Source organism: Saimiri boliviensis, chromosome 14, assembly GCF_048565385.1.
Source record: "Saimiri boliviensis isolate mSaiBol1 chromosome 14, mSaiBol1.pri, whole genome shotgun sequence".
Lineage (NCBI taxonomy): Eukaryota > Metazoa > Chordata > Mammalia > Primates > Cebidae > Saimiri > Saimiri boliviensis.
The window spans coordinates 75,814,590-75,842,304 of NC_133462.1; the positions used below are offsets into that span (position 1 = coordinate 75,814,590).

Genomic DNA, 27,715 nt, shown 5'->3' on the forward strand with positions numbered 1-27,715 from the left:
TTAATTGTGGAAAAATATTCTTTGTTTTTTAAGGTGATGATTTGAATGACACATCATCTAAGGAGGCAAATTCTCAAAGAGATTCTGTCACACTCAAGGCTATAGAAGAAAGGTAAATTACATTCCTTCAAAACACATTTTAATAACCATTAGGTGCCAAACCCTCAAATACGCACAGGATTACTTCTCAGTAAACCAATACTTTTGTGATTTCATAGTATCAAAATCTACTTAAATTTATTTTATTTCAACTTAGAGTCTTTTGTATAGCTAATATAAGATCACCAGATTTTATGCTACATTTTGAAGTAATATGTATTACAGGAATACATTTGTTTAGCCTCTATACATATTTGAGAAAGGAATAAAATTGACATAAATTTATTTTATAATCTGCCATTTATGAGCTGTTGAACTTGTTACTACATGTTTTAAACTTTTATTTTTTTTATTTATAAAACTGGAATCATAATGTGATATGTTAGGTATCCAGAATAGAGCCTAGTACATAATAAGAGCTCAATAAATTATAGCAATGTAAATTTTTACTTCTACATTTCTTCAGCCCTTTTGTAGGGTAGAAGAGACACTGTTGGGCATCTTGCTATGAGTCCTTAAGACATTCATATCACATTTGCTTTTGAGTGATAAAACATTCACTTGTGGTTTCTATTCTGCCTGTCAGTTCTGCCTTAAAATCTACTCACTTACCTACATCTCGATGATTATGGCATCCTAACCCAAACCTCCATCATTTCTTGCCTATACTGTTTGCAATAGCTTCTAATTGGTTTCCCCAATTTTTCCTGCTCATTCTCAATGTAACAAGAGATTAAATTTTTATTAAACAGTGAGTAGTCAAAAAAGAGTATTTATAAAATATATATAAGATGTACATAACAATACCATAATCACCCATATATATATACCACTCAGCCATAAAAAACACATTATTTTATTTTATTTTATTTTATTTATTTATTTATTTGAGATGCATTCTTACTCCGACACCAGGCTGGAGTGCAGTGGCACCATCTGGGCTCACTACAACCTCCGCCTCCCAGGTTCAAGTGATTCTCCTGCCTCAGCCTCCCGAGTAGCTGGGACTACAGGCACGCAACACCACACCTGGCTGATTTTTTTATTTTTAGTAGAGATGGGGTTTTACCATGTTGGTCAGGATGGTCTCTATCTCTTGACCTCATGATCTGCCCACCTTGTCCTCCCAAAGTGTTGGGATTACAGGCATGAGCCACCACGCCCAACCTTATTTTATTTTTGAGGTCCTCTGTATTCCCTCCTAGACCTCAGGATATACCATTATCTGATAACAACTATCCTGGATTTCGTACTTATTAATATATTTCCAAATAATACTTTTTAGCTTTGTGTGTTTTTGAATTTTAAATAAATGAAATCATCCTGTATGACCTTCTGTCACTTGTATCTTTTATTCAATATTACATCTGTTTAGCCCATTGTGAATACAGCTATTATTCATTCCTTTTCACTGCTGCCTACTGGTCCACTGTCATTATATATATATACTGTGATATGGATATATGGATATATCACAGTACAGACAGGCGCGCACATGCACACACACACAAACACACACACACACACACACACACCAGGGCCTGTCAGGAGGTGGGAGCAAGGGGAGAAATATATATCCATATATATATGTATACACACACACACACAAATGTGTGTATGTGTGTGTGTGTGTGTGTGTGTGTGTGTGTGTGTGTATCACAGGTTATTTATCCATTGGTAAACATTTAGATTTTCAATTCTTGTTATTAACAATAGTATTATGATTAATATACTTGAACAGGTCTCTTGGTACCTATATGCAAGAGTCAATCTTTTTAAAATATAATTTAAAATATTTTTCTCTTTTGTAGAGATTTAAGACTTCCCATTACTCTCAGAGTAGAAGAAAAAAAAATCTTGGCACAGCCTAAAAAGCTTTGCTCAACAAAGCCATGATCCTTTTTATGGTCTTGGCACATGAATTCCTTCTGCCCAAGATGTTCTTCCTCCTATATTTTGCCAAATGTCACCCATTCTTTGGTCTCAATTAATGGTTACTTATTCAAAGAGACCTTCCCTGATTCCCACAATCTAAATTAGTTATCCCTACTATTAATCTTCATGAAGTGTTGAACTCTTATTTTAAGTTCAGGAAAACATGTGCAGGACATGCAGATTTGTTACATAGGTAAATGTGTGCCATAGCTGTTTGCTGCACAGATGATCCCATCACCTAGGTATTAAGCCCAGGATCCATTAGCTATTTTTCCTGGTGCTCTTCCTCCCACAACCACCACCCTGACAGGCCCCGGTTTGTGTTGTTCCCCTGCCCATGTGCCCATATGTTCTCATCCTTCAGCTCCAACTTTCAAGGGAGAACATGTACAGTGTGGTTTTCTGTTTCTGCATTAGTTTGCTGAGGATAATGGCCTCTAGCTCCATCCATGTCCCTGCAAAGGACATGATCTCATTCCTTTTTATGGCTGCATAGTATTCCATGGTGTAAATGTACCGCATTTCCTCTATCCAGTCTATCATTGATGGGCATTTAGGTTGATTCCATATTTTTGCTACTGTGAATTGTGCTTTGATGAACGTATATGTGCATCTATCTTTATAACAGAATGATTTATATTCCTTTGGATATATATCCAGTAATGGGATTTCTGGGTCAAATGATATTTCTGCCTCTACATCTTTGAAGAATCACTACACTGTCTTCCACAATGGTTGAACTAATTTACACTTCCACCAACAGTGTAAAAGCATTCTTTTTTCTTTGCAACCTTGCCAGCATCTGTTGTTTTTTTACTTTTTAGTAATCACCATTCTGACTAGCCTGAGATGGTGTCTCATTATGGTTTTGATTTGCATTTCTCTATTGATTAGTGATGTTGAGCTTTCTTTTGTTTTTATTTTTGGCCACATGTATGTCTCTTTTAAGAAGAGTCTGGTCCTGTCTTTTGCCCATTTTTTAATGGGGTTATTTGTTTTTTTCTTGTAAATCTGCTTAAGTTCCTTGTAGATTCTGGATATTAGACCTTTGTCAGATGGATAGACTGCAAAAATTTTAAAATGATATTAAAATAACTTTCTATTTCTAAACTTTCTGAAAATGTTAACCTTCACCCTTCCATACCTCTCTACCCTAGGGATGAAAATTCATGGTATCTAGAGAAAAATCCTGATAAATTAACAAAAATTATTCAGAAGCTTTTTGTGTTTGCCTTTACTTGGGCATTTGGAGGAGCTTTAAACCGTGAAGATGAATATAAAGAGGATATATCATTTTGTCCCAGTTTTGAACCTGATTCTCTTGCAAAAGTAACATATGATTTTGACAAACTTGTTCATGAATTATTTGGAAGCAATTCACAAGTAGGTAAGTTCTGAGGAAAAATCATAATTATGCTTATTTTAAAATATTAATTTAAAACTATGCTTGGCTTATAATGATTAGGTTCATCTTTTAAATCAAAAATACAAATCCTACTGATTTATCTGATGTACCTGCTTGAGTTTTTAGTCATACGTTGCTGAACAACTGGGATATGTTTTCTGAGAAATGTGCTGTTGGGGAATTTTTCCATTGTGTGAACATCAAACAGTGAACTTAAACAAACCTAGGTAGTGTAGCCTACTACACACCTAGACTATATGGCATAACTTATTGCTCTAAGGCTACAAATATATATAGCATGTTACTGTACTGAATACTGTAGGCCATGGCAACAAACTAGTATTTGTGCATCTAAACATATCTAACCATAGAAAAGATACAGTAAAAATTAAGTATAAAAGATTTAAAATATGATACACCTGCATAGGGCACTTACCATGAATGGAACTTGCAGGACTGGAAGTTGTTCTGAGTCACTGAGTGAGTGGTGAGTGACTGTGAAGGCCTACGACATTACTGTACACTACTGTAGACGTTATCAACACTATACACTTAGGCTACACTAAATTTATTTTTAAAATTTTCTTTCTTTAGGCTGGGTACAGTAGCCCATGCCTGTAATCCCAGCACTTTGGAAGGCCACCCAGGCTGGAGTGCAGTGGTGCTATCTCCACTCACTGCAACCTCCACCTCCCAGGTTCAAGTGATTCTCCTGCCTTAGCCTCCCAAGTAGCTGAGATTACAGGCGCCTGCCCCCACACCCAGCTAATTTTTTGTATTTTTATAGAGATAGGGTTTCACCGTGTTGGCCAGGCTGGTCTTAAGCTCCTGACCTTGTAATCCACCTGCCTTGGCCTCCCAAAGTGCTGGGATTACAGGTGTCAGCTACTGTGCCTGGCCTCCCACTATTATTGTGTGGGAGTCTCAGTCTCTTCAGCAAAGTCTCAGGATAAAAAAAATCAATATGCAAAAATAACAAGCATTCCTATACACCAGTAATAGACAAACAGAGAGCCAAATCATGAGTGAACTCCATTCACAATTTCTACAAAGAGAATAAAATACCTGGGAATACAACTTACAAGGAACGTGAAGGACCTCTTCAAGGAGGACTACAAACCATTGCTCAAGGAAATGAGAGAGGACATAAACAAATGGAAAATCTTTCCAAGCTCATGGATAGGAAGAATCAATATCGTGAAAATGGCCATACTGCCCAAGGTAATTTATAGATTCAGTGCTATTCCCATCAAGCTATCATTGACTTTCTTCACAAAATTAGGGGAAAAAACTACTTTAAATTTTGTATGGAACCAAAAAAGAGCCCATATATCCAAGACAGTTTTAACCAAAATGAGCAAACCTGGAGGCATCAAACTACCTGATTTCAAACTATACTACCAGGCTATAGTAACCAAAACAGCATGATACCAGTACCAAAACAGATATATAGACCACTGGAGCAGCACAGAGGCCTTAGAAATAACACCACACATCTACAACCTAATGCATGTGGCTTACAACCTTGATGACAGGTTGGTGGAAGTAGCAAACCACCACAGCACATATATACCTATGTAATAAACCTATGCAATCTGTACCTGTATCCCAGAACTTAAAGTATAATAAAAATAAATACATATATAAGTAAAATAAGTAAATAAAAAGAGGAACATATTTCCTGTTCTCCAAATCCTCCCCAACATTTGGAGGCAATTTGTCATTGTCTTTCTCATTTATTTATGGCCATTCCAATGGGTATAAAGTGTATCTCACTGTGGTTTTAGTCTACATTTCTCTAATTATTAAGGATGCATAATAAAGGCATGGATACTTAATTAAACCAGGGATTAGCATACTACAACCTGTAAGGCAATTCCAGCTTGTAGCCTACTTCTGTACAGCCTGTGAGCTAGAATTATTTTTATATTTTTAAGGGATTGTAAAGGAAAACAAGAGTATACAACAGAGATCATATGTGGCATGCTGTTTTAACCATATTCCCTTGGGTGAGATATGGCCAGACTCAGATAAAGAAAATGAAACTGGAAAAGGTTTTACAGTTTTGATATACTCACAGATTCCTGAAGAGAAAGAACACTACACATTGGGCCACTCAGAAGGGAAGCACTGGGGTCAGTCACAAGGCAGAGGGAGAAAGGGAAACTTCGGGCAAGTACCTTTATTGTGGTTTCTGCAGGAAGGAATGGGCAAGGCAGCGTCAATGGGCTTGGGATTGGGTAGTTTGAATAATTTCAGCAAGTTCTGGGGAACAAGGCTGTCCCTGGCTATCTGGTACCCAGCCTTGGAGTAATTAGGGTGGATATATCATTGCCAGGAGTATGAGAGCTCGATAAGGGAGATGCTTGAAGGTATGGCCTTAATCCAATCTGACTGGCATCCTTAGAAGAGCAGAAAATTTGAACACACAAAAATCAAGCCACCCAGTCTGATATTTTGTTATGGAAGCCCAAGCTAACGAGTGGAATAGTCTTATCAGCAAATGGTACTGTGCCAACTGAACATTCATATGTTTTAAAAAAGGAATTTGACAGAGTAATATTATACACTTTAAATGGATGATAGATCTAAATATAAATTGTAAAAATATAAACTTCTCTTTTTTTGAGATGGAGTCTGGCTCTTGTTGCCCAGGCTATAGCACAATGGCACAATCTCAGTTCACTGCAACCTCTGCCTCCCAGGTTCAAGTGATTCTCCTGCCTCAGACCCCCGAGTAGCTGGAATTACAGCCACCTGCCACCACGCCTGGATAATTTTTGTATTTTTAGTAGAGATGGGGTTACACCATGTTGGCCAGGCTGGTCTCAAACTTTTGACCTCAAGTGATCTGCCCACCTCGGCCTCTCAGAGTGAAGGGATTACAGGCATGAGCCACTGTACCTAATCTAAATTATAAAATTATTAAGAAACACAAGAAAAAATCCTATGTGTCCTTCAGTTAGACAAAGTGTTCTTAAGTAGAACACTGAAAGCATAATCTATAAGAGAAAAAAAATTTAAAACATTTGCTCTGAAGAACAAACCATTAAAAGAATAGCAATAATTAATAAGACAAGCCACAAAGAACATATATAAATTATATCAAATGAAGACATATCCAGAATATATAAAGAACTCTTAAAACTATATAATAAGAAACATAATTTTTAGAATAGTGTAAAAATTTGCATATGTACTTTTCCAAAGATTTATTTACCATTCAAGTGGTAAATAATATATGAAATATTAATACTGTTATTACCTATGGTTAATCCATGGCTAAATTAGTTTACTTTTATTATTCGATATTTTCAGAGTTTTCTACTAAGAAAATGTATTACTTTTATAATGGAAAGGTAAGTGTGATTTACAAGTAACTATCAAAGTTATCTGATATATTGGTTTGACCACAGTCAGTATGTTACTGGCATTTAATTGCATCCAAACACATGGTAATAATCAAAACTTTGGGGTAAGATTTCAAGGAATATCAGATCCTACTTCACCTTGCTTTCTGGATATAAAGAGGGCAAAAAGTTAATGAAACTTCACTTTTATACGTTAAAGATTGGCAGGGAAAACAGGCCTATTATATACAGTTGGATATACCCTTGGTGAATACTTATTATTTCTGGTTCAACAATCAGATCTCTTATAGAAAGTTTACATGGTTAGAGAAACATTCCATAACTGAACTGCTTTCTTAGTTGAATTTATCATTTTTGGTTGTAGGCATCAACCTACCAACTGGCGAATGTTCTATCTTTGAATATTTTGTGGATATACAGCAATGTGAATTCATACTTTGGTCAGATTTAGTTCCTTATGATCAGACATTAATTCAAAAAGGTAAGAATAATTATAAGAATCATACTTGTAACTTTAGGATATTGGGAATACTCTATTTATAAAAGTAATTATATCAGCAACTTTGAGGGCTAATGTAAGTTTGTGTAGAGACCAGTTTAGATCTATGTTTACAAAATGTATCTTTAAAAACATAACATTTGAATATTACTTTCTGAGAAATTTAGAATATATTTGATTGAACCAAATGCACATTGTAAAGCTGTAGCTCACTGGAAGTCTTCCAAAGAGCACTATTTATTTCACTTAGCTGTGATTATCGAGACAAGAAAATGGAAAGGACTACTTGTAAAATGTGAAAAAGATGTATATAAAAACTGACAGATATAAATGAAAATGCTTATTAGAAAAGAATAATCATAGTTTGACAAATATCCATATATGCTACATTGTTTTTATTCCCAATCTTCTGCATCTACATATAACAGAAAAAGGAAACTTTTTATACTTTGAGAGCTTGGTAGAAATTCAAGGCAGAGGCAGGAATCTAATAATCAAGCTTCTTACAGAGTTCTTGCAAATATTAGAAATTTAATAAATACAAACTGAATTGCTTTGAAGTCAGATTTCTCATAAAAGGATTTCAGAGTTGATTGTAAGAGTTTTTGACAGCAAACAACTAGAGCTATCAGAATGCTAAAACATCCAGAGAGTTTTAATTCTACTTTTAGTTTTGTTGGAAATGCCAAGGCTATTTTATTCAGTATTTTGTTACAATAAACATTAGTCGGTGATCATATTTGTTTATAAGCTCTGAATTATATTTCATATGTTAGTGCTAATATTGACTCATCGCCTTAGCTTTTTACCACTATATAGAAAAGTATAACTGAATATCATTTGCATGTGACTCCACATCTTAGTGTATCACTCACATGGGAAACCAAAGCTGTTTTCTCCAAATCTAAAACATTACTTCCTCTGGTTGCAGTTTACCCTAATTGCAGGCAAATATCTTAGAAGTAACTAAAACCTTCCCTGGCTTTCAAACTCAAACCTGTACCAGAAATTTAAATGTCACCATATAACTTTTTTCATGATAAACCACAATATGATAAATTGGACATCCTAGATGTGCTTCAAAAAAAGAATCCTGGATTTCTAACACTGTGGAGCTGATACATAGACAATGGACTGTTACATAAGAGAGGAATAAAATTCCACCCTTAAAAGCCATGGTTATATTTGGATCTTTGTTAAAGCAGATAGAACTTGTATCATAATTAATACACATTTCAGTAGCTAGAAATGATGCAGTCACATATAAAATCCTGAAATATCTGACACTGACTTAAAATTCAGATGCTGGGCAGTGAAGACACAATGTTGCAGATGAATACAGATGATCCTTTATATGTCATGACCAAAATATGGCAAAATTGTTAGCTGTGATATCTGAGCAATGAACCATGTACTGTAACTCTAGGAAAGGTGGCTGGAAGATAAAAACGTTGGTGTGAATTGGCTACTTTTCATCACTTTTACTGAAGTTGAGTAAGAGAGAGATGAATTGAGATAAAAGCTAACTAGTTTTTAAGGAAAAATGAGAGATTACAGAGGTCAGGTAAGGGAGACTCTCTACCTGAAGCCTATAATCTAGACAGAATCCAGTATATTGGGCTCTCATAGTTTCAAAAATATTACCTATTTCTATCCCGCAAACATCAAAAGGTAAGACTGTGGACTTAAGTTTTCCTCCAGAGCCTCACATTAGATGGTATCTACTAGGTAGCCGCCAGCTCACCAGCAGAGATCAAATTGAGATATTACGTACCCACCCAAACCCATTGTCTCAAATGGCCTCATGGTAGCCACCATTAAAATGAGTATAATAGTGGAAAATGAACTGAATATCAGAACTATGTTTAAAAAAGATCTTTTGGTGTGGTGGTTTGCACAGGGAACTAACTCAAAGGGGGAAAAAATGAGGCTCTTTCTTCCAGAATCTGTTTGATATATGGATCCCAATATTGAGTATTGATGTGACAGGCCATGATACAGAATTCTCTTTCTTGCTCTCATGGGGGAGTAGTTATTGGAAGGAAACATTTGCTTGCAGATTAAGAGTTGTCTGTTTTAATTTAGATTTCTACTGATGTTTAGGAGTTTAAATGTAAATTTTGTAGTATTGTTCAATCCACAATGAGGAGTGCTAAAAATTCTCCTTTATAGAAATTATAGAGGCTACAATATCCATTTAAAGAATTACATGTGATTTTGATTGAACAAATCAAGTCATTGTATCATTAGGTTGGTCATTCAAGGATTGAGGATGACAGAAATCAAAGCTTCCTTCCCTCTACTCTTTCTCACATATGCATACACATATAATTTAATCTGGTCTAATGAAGGGCTGCACTCTCTATGTGAAGGTGAACTGGATTAAACCAGCCCTTATATATCCAGGTACTCATAATCTGAGGCCAGATACACTATCCTACATAATCTAAGGAAGCTCCAGTCTTGAACTGTGATTAAGGTAATCCCCCAGTAGTCTCCCAGCATCCAGTTAGAAGCCAATGGACATATTTTCTATAGACCAGAACTATTATTATTATTAAGTGTATTATCCTACACTTTATATTTTTCCTACAAATAATGTTTTCACATTTAATACCCCTTTAAAGATAATTAGCAGAAATAAGATTGCAGCCACAAATTAATGAGACTTGGATGATTGGAATTACCAGGTATATATTCTAAAACAGCCATGCTTACCATTTTTCAAGAAATAAAAGGACTGAAAATACCTGAAAAGCATGAGAAACTATTAAAAACTGCTACAATTTGAAAAAGAATCAGTAGACCTTCTAGAAATGAAAAATACAACAGAAGTTAAAAGTTCGATAACAACAACAGAGTCTACTTAAGGGTAAATACCTGAAACATCACCATTAAAATCCAATATTTTAACTCAATGCTGTTTTTTATACACTAGCCAATGCAATTAAAAAGAGGAATTAGAGATAGAAATTTGGAAAATAAATGATTAAATTTTAGTTATTTGAATAAGTTATAATAAAAATCTGGAAAACTGAAGGATCGATTTAAAACTGCTATAAACAATAAGAATTTAGTTTTAGTCTAATTACAAAACAATATATAAAAATATTCCACATATATACAAACAACCAGTTACAAGGTAAATAATGAAAGAAAATATCTTATTTTGTAGTAGCAGCGGCAGTGCAACAAATGTCTGGAACACCGAACTCAGAAAGGAAGTGGCTTTTTATTCCACCAGGAGCTTTGGGAGGCTAATGCCTAGACGAATGAGCTCGCCAAGCAGCAGCTTCTTCTCTTTTTCACAGGCTTACAATACTAAAGGGGAAACTGAGGTGAAACTGGTCATTGTTCATTGGCTGGACATTTGACCTCACAATCTTTGGCTGCGTTGATTGGCTAGTTCATATGCAGCACCAGTGGGAACAGGCAGGGGAGGGGGCTTACAGAAACAAGACAAAGGCAATAAATTATTAGTTGGCAGAGGTATTTCCAGGAGGGGGCTTGGAGGACATGACCCAGTGCCTGGCTCCAGCCAGTAGCGATGCATACATTCTTTGCAACTTTTTCAAGGCTTGTGGATAGCAGAGACACTGGGAACCAAAAAGGGAGTCATCTTCCCAGTCCTTGGGCCTCTTAATGGCCTGGTCAGTGGCATCAGCAAGTCGCCTGACCACAAATTCAAGCTTTTTGGTATTTTATCTCTTTTTACTATCCTTCTCATCCAGAGGGAGGAGGTGGAGGCGTTCAGGAGGGAGATGGGGAGGGAGATTCTCCCCTCTCAATTTAAAGTGGCAAAAGCAGGCACAATTAATGTGCATGTGTCGGTCATACAGAAGTTACCACAGTGGCTGCCAGAATAAGGTAGAAGACCAGAAGTAAACGTTACAAGATTGGCTTCACTTCTGTGGGATGGATTTGGGGTCAGCTGGGGCAGGCCTGGGTAAGAAAATAAAAGCAAATAAATAAAATGGCAAAAGCAAAATTTTTAAAAGATGGAATACAGAAAACGAAGTTTAATGAGAAATATGCAAAATCAATATGAAGAACACTTGGAAACGTTCCTGAGACATAGAAATAAAAAAGCATGCCACGTTCTTGGATAAAAGCTATTATCCCAAATGGGTTAATTCTTCCTAAACTAATCCATGAAGTAAAGATAATCTCAACAAATGTACCACACCATAGGTATGGTGAGGACTGGAGAAGCTGATTCCACATTCCATGCAGAAATGTTAAACCAGTAAGAGAGTAAGAGTAGCCAGGAAGTAATGAGGACAGACTAGCTCAGTCAGATATAATAACCAGAGCCCTGACGTAGAACACCAAAGAAATTACAAGAGCTGGTTTCCTTAATATATAAAGAGGCTTTACAGATCAAAGTAAAAGACCAAGAGCCCATTTGCTATTAAAAATATATATAATAATAGGTAAAGACAGACTCTCTGGGATACACTAAAGCATTTTAAGAGGAAAATTGATAGCACTAAATGTCCACATCAAAAAGTCAGAAAGAGTATGAGTAAGAGATAATTTCTGAGATTAGCAGAGACCCCAGGCACTTGTAACAATTTTGGCTTATTTATATATGTTTAAATTGCTTTGTGACGTGCAGACTTTTCCAAAAATTATTATATATTGAGGACATAAAAGATTAGGGGAATACATCCAGTCCACCATAACTGTGTCACTGCTTTGACCTCTTCAGAGTTAGGGTATCTACCACTGGAAAACTGCTATAAAGTGGAAATCCATGAATTTCTATTAAGCAGCTAAAAGTTCCTTTAGTATCCTCTAGGGCAGGTGTCCCCAAACGGCCATTTATCCGGCCCCCCGCCGCACTTCAGGAAGGGGCACCTCTTTCATTGGTGGTCAGTGAGAGGAGCACAGTATGTGGCGGCCCTCCAACGGTCTGAGGGACAGTGAACTGGCCCCCTGTGTAAAAAGTTTGGGGACACCTGCTCTAGGGTGATGAAAGTGACTTGCAGAATGACTCTAACTTAATAGAAATGACTGGTTCTTCAACACATAGGACATCTGGGGACTCCCGGACATAATCAATGGAGTTTTCTCAGGAATAGAAAGACTTTTAAGCATAATGAACTAGTAAGTTTTTATGATTGAGTATATTGTGACATGATTACATTTTCCTGAAACAAATCTTAACATATTTTATTTCTGCATAGCCATGTACTTTTCATATGAACAATTAATGAACATAAAATAGTTCCAATTTTTTTAAGATTAGGTTAATAGCGCTTTCTAGGTCATTTGAAACTTTTTAAAATTTTTAATTTAGGAACTTCATTGTTAACTGATCTTCAAAGATCTGGTGAAAACTTCTTCAAGATAACAGAGTGTGGAGAATGCATTAATTACACTGCTACCAGAGACACAACATGCCTTTCTTTTCTCATGAGCCTTCTTTTAAAGAATTCCTGCCCTGTGCTTCTCACAGGTATTAAACATTTTTAATAGAGAATTTCACATTTAGAAAAATGTTTACAGATATTTTGTAAGTGGGAAAAAATAAGCCCTGAAAAGTTTTGCTTACTGTATTAATTTATATTCTTACCGGCAGTTTATGAACACCTATTTTTCCACGTATTTGCCAAAATAGGACATTATAAATCTTTTTCATCTCTTCATTACCTTCAGGAGAAATTCCACAAGTAGAGCTATTGTATTATGTTTGGCCTCTGTAGCCTGTGGGCTGAGGTTCTTCTTGGTAACATTGATTGGTTTACTTAAATTTACACACTCAGTGGGATTCCCCAACCCAATATTAAGATTTTTCTTTTACCATTATCAAAAGAGTGATTCAATACAACTCTTCCTCTCTTTTAAGCATATTTCAAACCATCAATGACCTTTTTCCAATTCTGTGTTGCATAGCACCAAAGGCAGTAGTATCATTTTTCCAGTTCCATATGCAAAGAATTCAGGCAATGTAATGCTCAGATAACACATACCTTGCCTCTAATTTTGTCTAAGAAAATTCTTGTCAGCCGGGCATGGTGGCTCACACCTGTAATCCCAGCACTTTGGGAGGCCAAGGCAGGCAAATCACCTAAGGTTGGGAGATTGAGACCAGCCTGACCAGCATGGAGAAACATCATTTCTACTAAAAAATAATAATAATAATAAAAAAATTAGCCAGACATGGTGGTGCGTGCCTGTAATCCCAGCTACTCAGATCGCTGAGGCAGGAGAATCACTTGAACCCAGGAGGCGGAGGTTGCAGTGAGTCGAGATCACGCCATTGCACTCCAGCCTGGGCAACAAGAGCGAAACTCCATCTCAAAAAAAATTCTTATCTTTATTTTAATACTTAATAAATTGTAAAATCATTACAGAGTCCCTACTCTGCTTCAACAAAAAGTTTATCATCAAATTTCTTCCTCAAATTGTGTTGGCAGAAATTTTTAAGGAATTATGTTTCATGTTCTGTGCTATAAGCAGAGGATTAGCGATCAGTTTAAGTGAACATTAGTTAAAAATAATAGTTAACTCTTCTTTTGTAAGAGATGTAAATAATTCAAACAGTTTGAAAGTGTTTTATATTAACTTCCTGATTTAACCACTCTTAACCACTTTTTTTAAAAGGAAGAACAAAATCACATTTTTTTTTGAATTTTCAATTGAGGGAAAATGTTATTGGTTCATTTTAATATGTTAACATGTATCATTATTCTCTTACATATATATCTAACCTTATGTATTTTGTTCCCTTAGGAGAATCTGGTGTTGGGAAAACTGCCACTATTAATCAAATGCTTGAAAAGTTAGAGGGTCCAGGAGCATTTGACATAAAATATGGTTCAATTTTAGGAGATGTCCTATTATATAATGAAATTAAAAAATCAAGGTTGTATATATTAACTTCTAAATTTGATTTGTCTGATTTTAAAAAGTGTACTTTAATATATAAATGTGCCTGTTTTAAAAAAGCAAATCTTTTATGTAAAAATGCAGAATCATTCAAAAGAGATAAGAAGAAAATCCTTTTTGTTCTAATTTCTCTTTTATTTTTTCAATTTAAATTTTTATTTTTAATTGACAGACGATAATTGTATAATTTACGGGGTACAATATGATGTTTTGATGTACATGCACATTGAGGAATGATTATATCATCTAATTAGCATACCAATACCTCACATACTTATGATTTTTGTAATGAGAACAATTAAAATCTATTTTAGGAACTTTGAAATATATAACACATTATTAATTATGGCCACCATGCTGTAAAATAGATGTCAAATTCATATTCTTCCTTTCTAACTGAAACTTTGCACCCTTTGACCAACATCTCCCCATTCCTTCCCACCTCACCCCTAGCCCCTGGCAACTTGTCTACTCTCTGCTTCTATGAGTTAGACTTGTTTAGCATCCACATATAAATGAGATTATATAGTATTTGTCTTTCTGTGCCTGGCTTATTTCACCAGCATAATGTCCTCCAGGTTCATCCGTGTAGTTACGAATGACAGAATTTTCTTCTTTTTAGAAACGGAATAGAATTCCATTGTATATATAATGGAATATATATATATATGCACCACATTTAAAACAGCCATTCAAATGAAAAGATTTCCTTCTTTTCAAAGACTGAATACTATCCCATTTTATATATATATATATAAATATATATAAATATATATATAAATATATATAAATATATATATATAAATATATATATATATATAAATATATATATAAATATATATATAAATATATATATATAAATATATAAATATATATAAATATATATATAAAAATATATATAAATATATATAAATATATATAAATATATATAAATATATATAAATATAATATATATATCACATTTTAAAAATCCATTTAGGTGGGCACAGTGTCTCATGCCTGTAATCCCAGCACTTTAGGAGGGAGAGGCAGGTGGATCACCTGAGGTCAGGAGTCTGAGAGCAGCCTGGCCAACATGGTGTAACCCCATCTCCACTAAAAATACAAAAAATTAGCTGGGCATGGTGTCAGATGCCTGTAGTCCCAGCTACTCTGGAGTCTGAGTCAGGAGAATCGCTTGAACTTGGGTGATGAAGGTTACAATGAGCTGAGATTGTGCCATTATACTCTAACCTGGGCAACAGAGCAAGACTCTGTCTAAAAAAAAAAAAAAAAAAAAAAAAAAAAGATCCATTCAGCCATTGAACATTTAGGTTGAGCCCATATCTTATCTGTTGTGAATAATGCTGCAATGAGCATGGGAGTGCAGATATCTCTTTGACATACTGATTTCAATTCTTTTGGATATATCCCCAGAAGTGGGTTTGTTGGATCATATGGTAATTCTACTTTGAGTTTTTTGAGGAACATCTATATTGTTTTCCATAATGGCTGTACTAATTTACATTCCCACCAACCATGTACAAGGGTTCTTTTTTCTCCACATCCTTACCAACACTTTTGTGTTTTTGATAGTAGCCATTCTAACATATATGAAGTAATACTGTCTCATTGTGATTTTAATTTGCATTTCCCGATGATTAATGATGTTGAACACTTTTTCGTAAAACTGTTGGCTGTTTGAAACGTCTATTTAAGTCTTTTCCCCACTTTTTAATCAGGTTGTTTGTTTTCTTGCTCTATTTAGTGGTTGGAGTTTCTTAGATATTTTGGATACTAACCCTTTTTTAGACAAATGGTTTGAAAATATTTTCTCCCATCCCATAGGTTGTCTTTTTGCTCTGTTGCTTTTTTTAATGTCCAGAAGCTTTTTAATTTGATGTAATCCCATTTGCTTATTTTTGCTTTTGTTGACTGTTTTGGGGGTATTTGCTTAAAAAAATTGTCCAGACAAATATCATGGACCTTTCTCCCTGTCTTTTCTTTTAGATGGCTTTACAGTTTCAGGTGTTACATGTAAGCATTTAATTTACTTTTATTTTTATGTGGTATGAGACAAGAGTCCAATGTCATTTTTCTGCATGTTTGTATTCAGTTTTCTCAGCACCATTCATTCATTAAAGAGACTGTCCTTTCTTCATTGTGTGTTCTTGCCACCATTATCAAAAATCAATTGATTGTAAATGTGTGGGTTTATTTCTGTGCCCTCTATCCTGTTTTATTGGTCAATATGTTGGTTATTATGTCAATGCCATGTTGTTTTGATTACTATAGCTTTGTAGTATGTTTTTAAATCAGGTAGTGTGATGCCTAAAGGTTCCTCCCCGCCCCCCCCACTTCAAGATTGCTTTGGCTATTTGGGATCTTTTGTGGTTCCATTGGCAAAATAAAAAATGATGGAATTTTGGTAGAGATTGCATTGAATCTGTAGCTCACTTTGGGTAGTATGGATATTTTAGCAATATTAATTTTTTCAATCCATAAACATAGGCTATCTTTCCACTTGTCTCTTCTTAAATTTATTTCATCAAGGTTTTACAGTTTTCATTGAATTTGGTTTTGTTAATCTTTTGAGGATTTTTGCACCTATGTTGATCAGGGTTATTGGTTTGTAATTGTCTAACCTTGTAATGTTCTTTTCTGGCTTTGGAATTAGGATAATCCTGGCCTTGTGAAATGAGTTAGGCAGTATTCCCTCCACGTCAGTGTTTTGGAAGAGTTTGAGAAGGAGTGGTATTTGTTCCCCTTTAAATAATTGGTAGAATTCAGCATAAAACCATCCAGTTTAGCACTTTGGGAGGCTGATGGGGGTGTGTCAAGAGGTAAGATCAAGACCATCCTGGCCAACATGGTGAAACCCTGTCTCTACTAAAAATACAAAAAACTAGTCGCATGCCTGTCTTCCCAGCTACTCAGGAGGCTAAGGCAGGGGAATTGCTTGAGCCTGGGAAGCAGAGGTTGCAGTGAGCTGAGATCATGCCACTGCACTCCAGCCTAGTGACAGAATGTGACTCTGTCTCAAAAAATGAAACAAAACAAAAATCCAATTATGGGCTTTTCTTGAATGGGACAGTTTATTACTGATTCAATCTCTTTACCATGATCAGCCATTCCTATTTTCTATTTAGAAGAAAATGTTTACTTTTCCAAAGTATTAACAACTAGATTAAGTCCTTTAAATGAGAAATTTTGTCCACGGTCATACCACCCTGAAAGGGCCCAATCTTGTCTAAATGAGAAATTCTTACATTTACTTTTTAAATAACCACATTTTAAATCTTTTTTTTTTTTTGATATAACATAAAGGGCAGCTATAAACTATTTGCCTTCTGGAAAATGCACCTAAAACATACAAATAAAGTTTTGCATTATATTGGTTTTTGTTCCTTAGAAATGTATGTCCTTCTTATCAGTGTAAACATACTCTATTCTTTTGAGAAGTGGCTATTCATGTCATCTGCCCACTTTTTAATGGGTTCTTTTTTCTTGCTGATTTGTTTGAGTTCCTTGTAGATTCTGGATAGTCCTTTGTCAGATGCATAGTTTGCAAACACTTTCTCCCACTCTATAGGTTGTCTGTGTACTCTGTTTATTATTTCTTTTGCTGTACAGAAGCTTCTTAGTTTAATTAGGTTCCATTTATTTATTTTTGTTTTTGTTGCATTTGCCTCTGGTGTTTTAGTCATTAATTCTTTGCCTAGGCCAATGTCCACAGGAGTTTTTCCTAGGTTTTTTTTTCTAGAAGTCTCATGGTTTCAGGTCTTACATTCAAGTCTTTCATCTACCTTGAGATTATTTTTATACACAGTGAGAGATAAGAATCCAGTTTCATTCTTCTACATGTGGCTATCCAATTATCCCAGCACCATTTTTTGAATAGAGTGTATTTTCCCAGTGTATGTTTTTGTCTGATTTGTCAAAGATCAGTTGGTTATAAATATTTGGCTTTATTTTTGGGTTCTCTGTTTTGTTCTATTGATCTGTGTGTCTACTTTTATACCAGTACAGTCCTGTTTTGATACTATAGCCTTGTTGTATAATTTGAAGTTGGGTAATGTGATGCCTCTAGGTTTGTTCTTTTTGCTTGGGGCTTTGGCTATTCAGTCTGTCTTTGGTTCCATATAAGTTTTAGTATTTTTAATTCTGTGAAAAATGACATTGATATTTTTTATAAGAATTACATTAAATATGTTGATTGCTTTGGGCAGTATGGTTATCAAATGTTAAAATGCCCTTGACAAATAACTTTGTCTCTGTCATTCTGTTTCTTCCTGAAGAAAACAACAAAAAAAAAATATATACTTTATGCAAATAAAACTAAAAATTTTTAAGTGCCTAACACTGTTAAAATATTAGAGAAGACTAGTATTATTTGAATTACATAAGAAGATGGAATTGTGGAGATGCACATATCAGACTTTTCCTCTAATCATTAGATGCATATATCCTACTATGTTATATATATATATATATACTTGGATATCTTATGAACATTTCAACCTTAACATACCCAAACTATAACTCTTGATTTCTCCTCCAAACCTATCCTTCCTTTAGTGCTTCTTATTTCAATAAATGAGACCCAATTATTCAAGCCCGAGACCTAGGAGTTATCTTTGAATTCCTCCCTTTCCTCTCACCAGTCTATCTCTTATAGATCATCTAATTCTTCCCAATCCCTAGGACCCCATTTTTGCCCCGCCCTACATCTAATATTCTACTAATCAAGTCTGTTCTCTCTTCACATATATCTTGAATTCCTCTACTTCACCTTTTCCAATGCCTGTTTTAGTCCAAGTCACCATCATCTATGTCTTACACTAATTTTGGAATAGAATCCTACTACACATAAATAAGGACTTAAACGTCTGAGAAATAATTTTGAAACGTTTAATACAATAGGAATCATTCTTTAAGTATCATAAATAATGGAGACTGGAAAAAAGTAAGTTTTACTCTATACTCAATATTTAAGCTGAAGTGAGTTTTAGCAATAGAGAAAAACAACTATTTTCTATCAAATATAAGAAAAACAAACACCTAGAAACAAGACCAAAATAAGGTGAATGGGTCTTGGCTGAGTGATCCATAAAGCAAAATATATTTTATAAAGGGACAAGTGAGGTAATGCCTTACTATCCAAAGAAAAATATCCAACAGTCTGGCATCCTAGGAATTTGCCCAGTTCATTTTATAAAGTAAGTTTATATTTTGTTCAGTTTGGTGTCAGTTCTAATGCTGACACTAATTTTATCTGTAGAAGTGGAAACAGAAGAATATATATTTTCCTGTAGAGATAGAAGTAAAATTCACAACATGCTGTTACTTTTTTGTTGTTCTTTAATCCAACTATTATGGTAAATAAACTAATTTTGAATCCTTAAAATCTTTCATTCCAGTAGCCTAAAACAGAATATCAGCATCTTGATACCTGAAACTCATAAGACATTAACTGGAAGTTCAGGTATGTATTGTAGTACAGTTTCAAAGCTGTATTATGTTTTTAAACTTCACAACCCTGTGTATATTATTTCTTACACTTAGAAATCTCAGAATAACAATTTCAATTGGTAATTTAAAATAAAAAATCCCACACCCTCTCAAACTGTTCTGTCCTACTCAAAAGTTAGAATGGTTCTGGTAGAGAAGTATTACATCTGTTGATATAGTAGGTATATTAGCTGATACCTAGCTGATATGTTAGTGGAACCATAGACTAAGTCTTGAAGTAACCGTGGGTGGTATCTGCTATTCTATTCTTTCATGCTTTTAGACATAGTACAATAGAAAATGTATGATTCTGTAGGACTTCTCAAATCAGGCCATGCAATAGAAACATGTGGAGTTTTAGAATCCTCATCCTTGAAAATTCTGACTCAGTAGTTTTGGGAACAGCAACTCCATTTCTCAAGGGGAAAAGATGGGATGGCCTAGAAATAGCTCAGAAAGGTGAAGGATTCCAATTCACCAAATTCTTCCCAGAAGAGGTTTTGGTTTTGTTTTCACTTTTAAGTTGCCATAGCTATAGCCTACCAATAACCCTCTGGATGATCATCACTCAGGGAATATATCCTAATTATAATGCCATTGGTGTAGACAGCTGCGTGCTGCTTTTAGATCTTACAAAGTTGTATGTGTCTATCATGTATAAATGTATGGAGGACTCTTTGGGCTTTTGTACTGTTGCATTTGGTTGCAAAGAGATTCTGTTTACCATAAAACAGCAAAGAAATACTCCAAAGTTCTATCAGAGTGATTTCTTGAAAATGACAACAAAATAGTAAAATTATGTAATTTTCAAATTTCATGGCACATTAAAATAAAGCAAAAATATTCTTAAAGCGTTCTAAATTTCTTTTTCTTTCCATATTTGGCATCATAGATAATCCCACAAAAAAGCCAGAAGTTAGGACTGATAAAATATTATCTAAAAATAATGATCATAAAGGAATTGTAGTCTCTACAATAAATTTTAGTACCAATATGACAGTTGCCAAAACCAAGGAGATGATTCTTAAGAAGTTGGTAAGAAGAACTAAAGATACTCTTGGAGCACCAAAAAACAACAGGGTAAAACACCTCTCACACCTGTTCAATAATCTGCTTAGGCTACTCAAGTGATAATTTATTTTAATTAATACTAATCAGAAGAAAAATATTTGTGTAGCACACACTCCTGACCATCCTAGAGATGCAATGTATAACAGAAACTTTGGTTTTCAAATCAATATGATTTGATTTCTAACATGTTGAATTACACTGATTCAGAATTATTAAGGCCAAAAGAAGCTACTGAAATATTGCTGAAGATAAGTAGACTGGAAAATAGGTTAGATGCCAACTGCTTTGTTACTATATATTAGACCACATTTTCTTCCTGTGACCATGGCTTGGGACTCTTAAGAATTTCAATTCAATTTCAAGAGCTTTTAAGGGTTTGCTTCAGATTAATTTGATTTTAACTGAAGATACAGATAAACTTGGTCTTTGCTTGCATGGGTAAACTTCAGGGAGTTTTTTTTTTTCTATTTTTTTTTTTATTAACAAGCAACATAATCAAAAACAAACACAACAACCTTAACGCTGAAACAGCAATAAGTCAAACTGCTGCTGCAGTTCACGGATGTACCTGGGGTACATGCTCCCTCATTGCGAGGCAGGAGGTAGGCACATGACTGTGCATTTAGGTATATATGTGACCAAGAAGAATCAGAGAAATGGAAAACACTGGAGAACAGAAAGTAACAAGAACTTTTCATCAGGCAATCCCAAAGCGCTCTGCTCTTTTCGTCGTCTTTGTCTCTGTATCCTCTGTGGTTCCAGTTCCAGCTGAACTTGTGACAATCCCAAACCGTTCCTTCCTCTTTTTCAGTTTCTCATCATCTTCAGATTTTCTGGAGATTGAAGAGACATTCAAACCAAATCTTTGAGCTCTTTCCTTCAGCTTATCCAAGTTAACCGTAGGTTTGTTGTCAGACGACAGACCTTTTGTTGGAACTAAAGAAATCCCAAACCTAGCTGCCCGAGCAGCTTTCTTACTCTCCAATCTCACAGGTACATTGAATCGTTCAGCCCTCTTCTGCATTCTCTCAGTCTGTAGTATTTCAGATGTTATTTTCACCACTTTCTTTTCTGCTGCCACATCAACAGTTTTTTCAGGGAGTTCTTCCTCTTTGACAGGGAGCTCTATAGGCTTTGTTTCTTCCTCTGTTTCATCTCCCAGTACATCTTCTTCATTTGCTTCCTCTTCAGCATGTTCTTCAAGATATGCCTGGAGTCTGTGGATAAGATCTTGCTTTATTCCCTTGGTCTCCAAACCACGAGCAAGACATTCTTGCTTTAGTTCAGCAAGCTTCAGCTTATGGAGCTCCACCGTCGCGGTCGCCATCTTGTTACCCCTCAACTTTAGGAATTTTAAAAGAGTGAATAACTGAGCAACCAATCACACCAATAGAAAATGCAAGCAAGAGAAATTTCAGTCAATTTGTGATACAAAGGGGAGAAAATGAGTGTCTTGCTAAAAAAAATTGCATTGACAGTTCCAAATTAGGTAATTAGGTAATTCAAAACAAATGTCGATTTGTGAAATTTGTACGTTGCTTGTTTGGCCAAAATAAATACTATCTAAAAAAAGCTAGTGCACACAGAGATTACAGTCAGTATACTTCAGTGCACAATATTTTCAAAGGTGTACATTAATACAAGTTTAAAAATTGGAGATGTGTCTAAATTTTCTGCATGTTGTTCATGACAACAGCATTTGCAGCAGAATTTTTAAGTCTAGTTCCCGATGATAGCCTTATTCCTAAACCAGGGGTGCATGTGAAATAAACAACTAAATACCTACCAATAAGTGCCTTCCCAATTGTAGGCACTCAGTAAGTAAATCTTGAATGAATGATAGCCGTGATCCTGTGTAATAGCCATATTATATAACTTTATCCAGCACCAAATACATTTCTAACTATTATCAGACAATTATTATAGCTCTATGGAAGGTGAATAGTGTGTCTGCTATTTTGAAAATTCATTGTTTTTAAAAACTGTATCTTCCAAACAGAATTTGATCTGCTGTTTTTAAATAGGAAAACAGACATGTTATTACATATAATTCTGTGCTTACTCCATAGCATAATATTCCTAATTCATAATTTAAAGAAAGGTATACTAATTTATATGTTTAAAACCTTTTATCTTTCTTAAGATGATAATATTTATTGATGATATGAATATGCCAGCGTCAGATATGTATGGAGCACAGCCACCCCTGGAATTGATAAGACAATTATTAGATCTGGGAGGGGTTTATGATACTGAAAAAAATACATGGAAGGTACAGTATATACTAAGATTTTGTTCGTACTACATGTTGTTCCTTACACTAAATTAAATCTTTATAACAATGTTGAGTCATTAAGTGAGAAAGTTAGAAATTCTGGCCATATGAACATATTAAGCAAAGTTGAGACCCTAAACTACTATATTAATTGTATCTTTGCAATGTAGGTCCACTGGATTTATAGAAATCCTACTTTTAATTGTTTTAAATCTTAGTAAAAATTGCATGTATGTCCTTGAAATTTGATTTCTTTTTTTTTTTTTTTTTTTTTAGTTTAAGTTCTGGGATACATGTGCAGATCTTGCAGGATTGTTACATAGGTACACACATGCCATGGTGGTTTGCTGCCTCCATCCCACTGTCACCTACATTAAGTATTTCTCCTAATGTTATCCCTCCCCAATCTCCCCACCCCCTGCTATCCCTCCCCTAAACCCCCACCCCCCAACAGACCCCAGTGTGTGATGTTCCCCTCCCTGTGTCCAAGTGTTCTCATTGTTCAACACCCACTTATAAATGAGAACATGCAGTGTTTGGTTTTCTGTTGTTGTGTCAGTTTACTGAGAATGAGTTTCCGGATTCATCCATGTCCCTGCAAAGGACATGAACTTATCCTTTTTTAAGACTGCATAGTATTCAATGGTGTATATGTGCCACACTTTCTTTATCCAATCTATCTCTGATGGGCATCAGGGTTGGTTCCAAGTCTTTGCTATTGTAAGCAGTGCTGCAGTGAACACACATGTGCATGTGTCTTTATAATAGAATGATTTATAATCCTTTGGGTATATACCCAGTAATGGGATTGCTGGGTCAAATGGTATTTCTCGTTCTAGATCCTTGAGGAATCACCACACTGTCTTCCACAATGGTTGAACTAATTTACACTCCCACCAACAGTGTAAAAGTGTGCCTATTTGTCCATATCCTCCCCAGTGTCTGTTGTCTCCAGATTTTTTAATGATCACCATTCTAACTGGCGTGAGATAGTATCTCATTGTGGTTTTGATTTGCGTTTCTCTAATGACCAGTGATGATAAGCGTTTTTTCATATGTTTGTTAGGCACATAAATGTCTTCTTTTGAAATCTGTCTGTTCATATCTTTTGCCCACTTTTTGATGGGTTTTTTTTTCTTGTAAATTTGTTTTACTTCTTTGTAGATTCTGGATATTAGCCTTTTGTCAGGTGGGTAGCATGCAAAAATTTTTTCCCATTCTGCTGATTCTAATTATTGTTTCTTTTGCTTTGCAGAAGCTCTTTAGTTAAATTAGATCTCATTTGTCTACTATGGCTTTTGTTGCCATTGCTTTTGGTGTTTTAGTCATGAAGTCTTTTCCCATTCCTATATCCTGAATGATATTGCCTAGGTTTCTTTCTAGGGTTTTTATGGTATTAGGTCTTATGTTTAAATATTTAATTCATCTTGAGTTAATTTTTGTATAAGGTGTAAGAAAGGGGTCCAGTTTCAGCTTTCTGCACATGACTAGCCAGTTTTCCCAACACCATTTATTAAATAGGGAATCCTTTCCCCATTACTTGTTTTTGTCAGGTTTGTCAAAGATCAGATGGCTGTAGGTGTGTGGCATTACTTCCAAGTCCTCTGTTCTGTTCCATGGTCTATATCTCTCTTTTGGTACCAGTACCGTGCTGTTTTGATTACTGTAGCCTTGTAGTATAGTTTAAAGTTAGGTAGCATGATGCCTCCAGCTTTGTTCTTTTTGCTTAGTTTTGTCTTGGCTATGTGAGCTCTCTTTTGTTTCCATTTGAAGTTTAAAGTAGTTTTTTTCCAGTTCTGTGAAGAAGGTCAATGGTGGTTTGATGGAGATAGCATTGAATCTATAAATTACTTTGGGCAGTATGGCCATTTTCATGGTATTGATTCTTCCTAACCACGAGCATGGAATGTTTTTCCGTCTGTTGCTGTCCTCTCTTATTTCCTTGAGCAGTGGTTTGTAGTTCTCCTTGAAGAGGTCCTTCACGTTCTTTGTTATTGTGTTCCTAGATATTTTATTCTCTTTGTAGCAATTGTGAATGGGAGCTCACTCATGATTTGTCTCTCTATTTGTCTGTTATTGGTGTATAGGAATGCTTGTGATTTTTTGCGCATTGATTTTGTATCCTGAGACTTTGCTGAAGTTGCTTATCATCTTTTTTTTTTATTGCATTTTAGGTTTTGGGGTACATGTGATGAACATGCAAGATTGTTGCATAGGTACACACATGGCAGTGTGGTTTGCTGCCTTCCGTCCCCTCACCTGTATCTGTCATTTCTCCCCATGCTATCTCTTCCCACCTCCCCACCCCCCCGCCCCTCCCCCATTTCCCCCCAACGGACCCCAGTGTGTAGTGCTCCCCTCCCTGTGTCTATCATCTTAAGGAGATTTTGGGCTGAGATGATGGGGTCTTCTAAATATACAATCATATCATCTGCAAATAGAAACAATTTGAGTTCCTCTTTTCCTAATTGAATATCCTTTATTTCTTTTTCTTGCCTGATTGCTCTGGCTAGAACTTCCAATAGTATTTTGAATGGGAATGGTGAGAGAGGGCACCCTTGTCTAGTGCCAGTTTTCAAAGGGAATGCTTCTAGTTTTTGCCCATTCAGTATGATATTGGCTATGGGCTTGTCATAAATAGCTTTTATTATTTTGAGATGCATTCCATCAATAACTAGTTTACTAAGAGTTTTTAACATAAAGGGCTGTTGAATTTTGTCAAAGGCCTTCTCTGCATGTATTGAGATAATCATGTGGTTTTTGTCTTTGGTTCTGTTTATGTGATGGATTACATTTACAGATTTGTGTATGTTGAACCAGCCTTGAATCCCCAGATGAAGCCTACTTGATCATGATGGATAAGCTTTTTGATGTGCTGTTGCATTCAGTTTACTAGTATTTTATTGGAGATTTTTATGTGGATGTTCATAATGGATATTGTCCTGAAATTTTCTTTTTTAGTTGGATCTCTGCCAGGTTTTGGTATCAGGATGATGTTGGTCTCATAAAAAGAGTTAGGGAGGACTCTCTTTTTGTATTGTTTAGAATAATTTCAGAAGGATTGGTACCAGCTTCTCTTTGTATGTCTGGTAGAATTTGGCTGTGAACCCATCTGGACTAGGACTTGTTTTGTTGGTAGGCTATTACTTGCTGGCTCTACTTCAGACCTTGTTATTGGTCTATTCAGGAATTCAACTTCTTCCAGGTTTAGTCTTGGGAGGGTATGAGTGCCCAGGAATTTATCCATTTCTTCTAGATTTACTGTTTATGTGCATAGAGTTGTTTGTAGTAATCTCTGATAGTTTGTATTTCTGTGGAATCTGTGGTGATATCACTTTTATCATTTTTTATTACATCTATTCAATTCTTCTCTCTTTTCTTTTTTATTAGTCTGGCTAGCAGTCTATTTTGTTGAGCTTTAAAAAAAAAAACAGCTCCTGGATTTATTGATTTTTTTGTGTATGTCTGTCTCCTGATCAAGTTCTGCTCTGATCTTGGTTATTTCTTGTCTTCTAGCTTTTGAATTTGTTTGGAGATTTGGTTTCTGAGTCAAATAATGCTCATTATTGTTAACTGTATAAGTAGCTAATCAATTTTTTCAATGCATCGAATTTTAGTTAGTTGTGAGAAAAGCCAGTGAAAATATGCACCCCTGATACATCTTCAATGTCTATATAAGACTACTCTACATCTTTATCTCAGGACCATAGATCCAGCATTTTCAGAAATGTCACAGTCAAAAAAAATTTCTGTGCAATTATTTTTGTTGCATTGAACCTAAATCAGAATTGCTTACTTTTTAAAATATATATGTGTGTGTATATATATATATATATATATATATATATATATATATATATATATGTGTGTGTGTGTGTGTGTGTGTGTGTGTGTGTACACAAATGCATTTTTCTCACTGGGTCCTTCTCTGGAAATCACAAGCCCTATATTTCAGAACTGACTGCCACTTAAACATTCTAGGCCTCAGATTTCTCATCTATAAAATTAGATGGTTGCATTACAAATGATTTCATGTCTCAGACAAACTTGGGCCCAGGATCCTACATGAGACACATTGGCTTGTGAGTGCCATCAGGTTAGATGTCAGTCTCGAGCAACCTTCCAGCCAAGGCAGAGAGGAAGGATTCAGGTGCAGCCCACCAGGGAGAATCCAGGAGACTGAAAAAAAGAGAAATGGGGTCTGGAATGCACAGCTTGGACAAGTTCCCTGAACTGAACAGAAAATAGTCAGAGCAGGCCTTTTTTTTTTTTCAATTTTTTTAAATTGCATTTTAGGTTTTGGGGTACATGTGAAGAACATGCAAGATTGTTGCATAGGTACACACATGGCAGTGTGATTTGCTGCCTTCCTCCCCCTCACCTGTATCTGTCATTTCTCCCCATGCTGTCTCTCCCCACCTCTCCACCCCCCTGTCCCTCCCCCATTTCCCCCCAACAGACCCCAGTGTGTAGTGCTCCCCTCCCCGTGTTCATATGTTCTCATTGTTCAACACCCACCTATGAGTGAGAACACGTGGTGTTTGATTTTCACAGCAGGCCTTTTATGGGATTTCTCTGGCTTTGAGCATGGGTATGAGCAGGAACAAAGCCTGGCCATTCTAGAGACACACTCAACTGGCTCTTCTGATTTCTCACTTATCACCAGAAGCCTCTTT

General features: G+C 35.5%; 1 protein-coding gene and 1 pseudogene across 1 annotated transcript in view; one reads left to right on the forward strand and one right to left on the reverse strand.

The window, feature by feature from the left end:
* Nucleotides 1–27,715, forward strand: part of DNAH14 (dynein axonemal heavy chain 14) — a 376,422-nt gene that overhangs the window by 232,216 nt on the left and 116,491 nt on the right. Inside the window, exons 42-49 of the mRNA XM_074385260.1 lie at nt 34–112; nt 3,192–3,421; nt 7,175–7,291; nt 12,612–12,770; nt 14,048–14,180; nt 19,603–19,667; nt 20,586–20,773; nt 22,908–23,036. Coding sequence (XP_074241361.1) covers nt 34–112; nt 3,192–3,421; nt 7,175–7,291; nt 12,612–12,770; nt 14,048–14,180; nt 19,603–19,667; nt 20,586–20,773; nt 22,908–23,036 — 1,100 coding nt within the window. The remainder of the gene's footprint in view (nt 1–33; nt 113–3,191; nt 3,422–7,174; nt 7,292–12,611; nt 12,771–14,047; nt 14,181–19,602; nt 19,668–20,585; nt 20,774–22,907; nt 23,037–27,715) is intronic.
* On the reverse strand, nt 21,462–22,091 carry LOC101031583 (SAP domain-containing ribonucleoprotein pseudogene; annotated as a pseudogene).